This window comes from Mandrillus leucophaeus, unplaced genomic scaffold (genome assembly GCF_000951045.1).
Source record: "Mandrillus leucophaeus isolate KB7577 unplaced genomic scaffold, Mleu.le_1.0 Scaffold111, whole genome shotgun sequence".
Lineage (NCBI taxonomy): Eukaryota > Metazoa > Chordata > Mammalia > Primates > Cercopithecidae > Mandrillus > Mandrillus leucophaeus.
The window spans coordinates 1,802,987-1,804,845 of record NW_012099321.1 but is presented as its reverse complement, the minus strand read 5'-3'; the positions used below and the strand labels follow the sequence as shown (position 1 = coordinate 1,804,845).

At 42.2% G+C, this 1,859-nt stretch overlaps 1 protein-coding gene across 1 annotated transcript in view; it reads right to left on the bottom strand.

Annotated features, from left to right (window-relative positions):
- Nucleotides 1-1,859, bottom strand: part of KCNU1 (potassium channel, subfamily U, member 1) — a 186,527-nt gene that overhangs the window by 100,581 nt on the left and 84,087 nt on the right. The window contains exons 16-17 of the mRNA XM_011993021.1: nt 1,279-1,368; nt 1,066-1,163 (exon numbers count right to left, since the gene is read on the bottom strand). Of these exons, the coding sequence (XP_011848411.1) occupies nt 1,066-1,163; nt 1,279-1,368 (188 nt within the window). The remainder of the gene's footprint in view (nt 1-1,065; nt 1,164-1,278; nt 1,369-1,859) is intronic.

The following is a 1,859-nucleotide window of genomic DNA, read 5'->3' as shown; positions in this document are numbered from 1 at the left end:
TCTTGCATTTAAATAGCTTTCTGAGAAGAAGGAGAGAATAAGAACCTTAGGGATGAAAATAGTCCTGATAGAAAATTCATATTTTGAATGGACTAAGTTTAAATTCTGAAACACTGGGGTTTTACACAAAGAGTCTGAATGTACCTGGACGAAGCTAAGTTTTTTTTTTTTTTTTTCGCTCTGCCACCCAGGCTGGAGTGCAGTGGTATGATCTCAGCTCACTGCAACCTCCGCCTACCGGGCTCAAGCAATTCTCTGCCTCAGCCTCCCAAGTAGCTGGGATTACAGGTGCACACTGTCACACCCAGCTAATGTTTGTATTTTTAGTAGAAACGGGGTTTCACCATCTTGGCCAGGCTGGTCTTGAATTCCTGACCTTGTGATCCATCCCCCTTGGCCTCCCAAAGTGCTGGGTTTACAGGCGTGAGCCACCGTGCCCGGCCAAGACTAAATTTTAAACCAGAAGGGACTAAGTGATCATGAATGCTCGAGATTAATTTTTCCATTTCTGCCATTAAATGGAAAAGGGTGTTGGTAAACTGCTGAGTTCAGTTAGAGAAAATAGAGAAAATTACATTCCCTCGGCACCATGTCAGGATGAGTAAACTTTAAACTTCTTACTATCCATTAAGGAAACAGAGTACTCAAGGCATGGTCATGAAGTAGATCCTCATGGCCAACCAAGTGATCAGATATAGGCTGAATTTTCAGTCTGAACTTGTGAAAAACTGTGAAATCATGAAAAAGCAATGGGCTGAAAGTCAGCACACCTGGGATTGAGTTTGGAGATGCCACTAACTGGCTATGTGACTTTGGAATAAAGTGACTGGATCTCTTAAAACACATTTGCCTGCCTTTAAAGGAATTGAATTAGATAACTAGTTAGGTTTCTTCCAGCTCTAAAACACTGATTCTCACCTCTCATGTGGCCAGTGAGGAAATGTCTGCCACTTCCTGGCCAAGTTCAAATGGACATTGCCTTTTAAGAGATGGAACCCTCTTCTCTTTCCTCAGGCAGCTCCCTAGAGGCTGGGCTAAGGACGGCCAGAAATAAAGTGCAATTACCTGTGACGTGCTGCCGGCTTCTGCTTTTGCAGCCACAGTTTGTAATTAGCTCAGGAATAAACACATCATCGTGACAGACCGAACAGTAAAAGAAGGCTCTGGACAATGAAAGAAAACCAAGAATGACTTATGTGAGTCTTAACACAAAGGAGGCATGGTGCTGACTCAGTGGGCCTTTAGTGCTTTTCCCCCATAAAGTAATAAAAAAATTACCTTTTGACTTCCTTTGGTGTTTCAGCAATAAAGAACCCTAGTGTGTTCTTATGTATCCTAACTTGTGCAGGTGGATTTAGTATCAGACCACTGGAAATGAAAAATAAACACACAGTAATGTTTCCCTCTGATTTCAGTGGCAATAGTTGGTGCCTCTTTCTGTTACGATCAATGGATTCTCTAAGTTGCTAAGTTAATCGTATTCAACCTCCTCTTACTGCCAAACACAGTGGAGAGTGTGAATTCGACATTTGTGATTCTTTGTTTGATTGGGGCTGACTATGCAGAGGGCAGCCAGGGAACAACTTGATCAGTGAGCAGAATACACAGTGGACCTGCGGGGAAGCCTCTCCCGGATTCTGTCACGCATCTGAGATGGTCTGACCACTCAGGTGCATGATATCTTTTTGATTTAAGCTATCAAATGACAAATATGCTGAGACTACACAGTTTCCAGGATTAGCATCATACTAGTAGTGCTCATCTTTAGGCCACTTGCCATTTAAAATTAATGTTTAACTAACCAGCTGGATTCAAAAGTTTCTTGTATTCAACTATGCAGCTTTTGAAGTTATGCATTT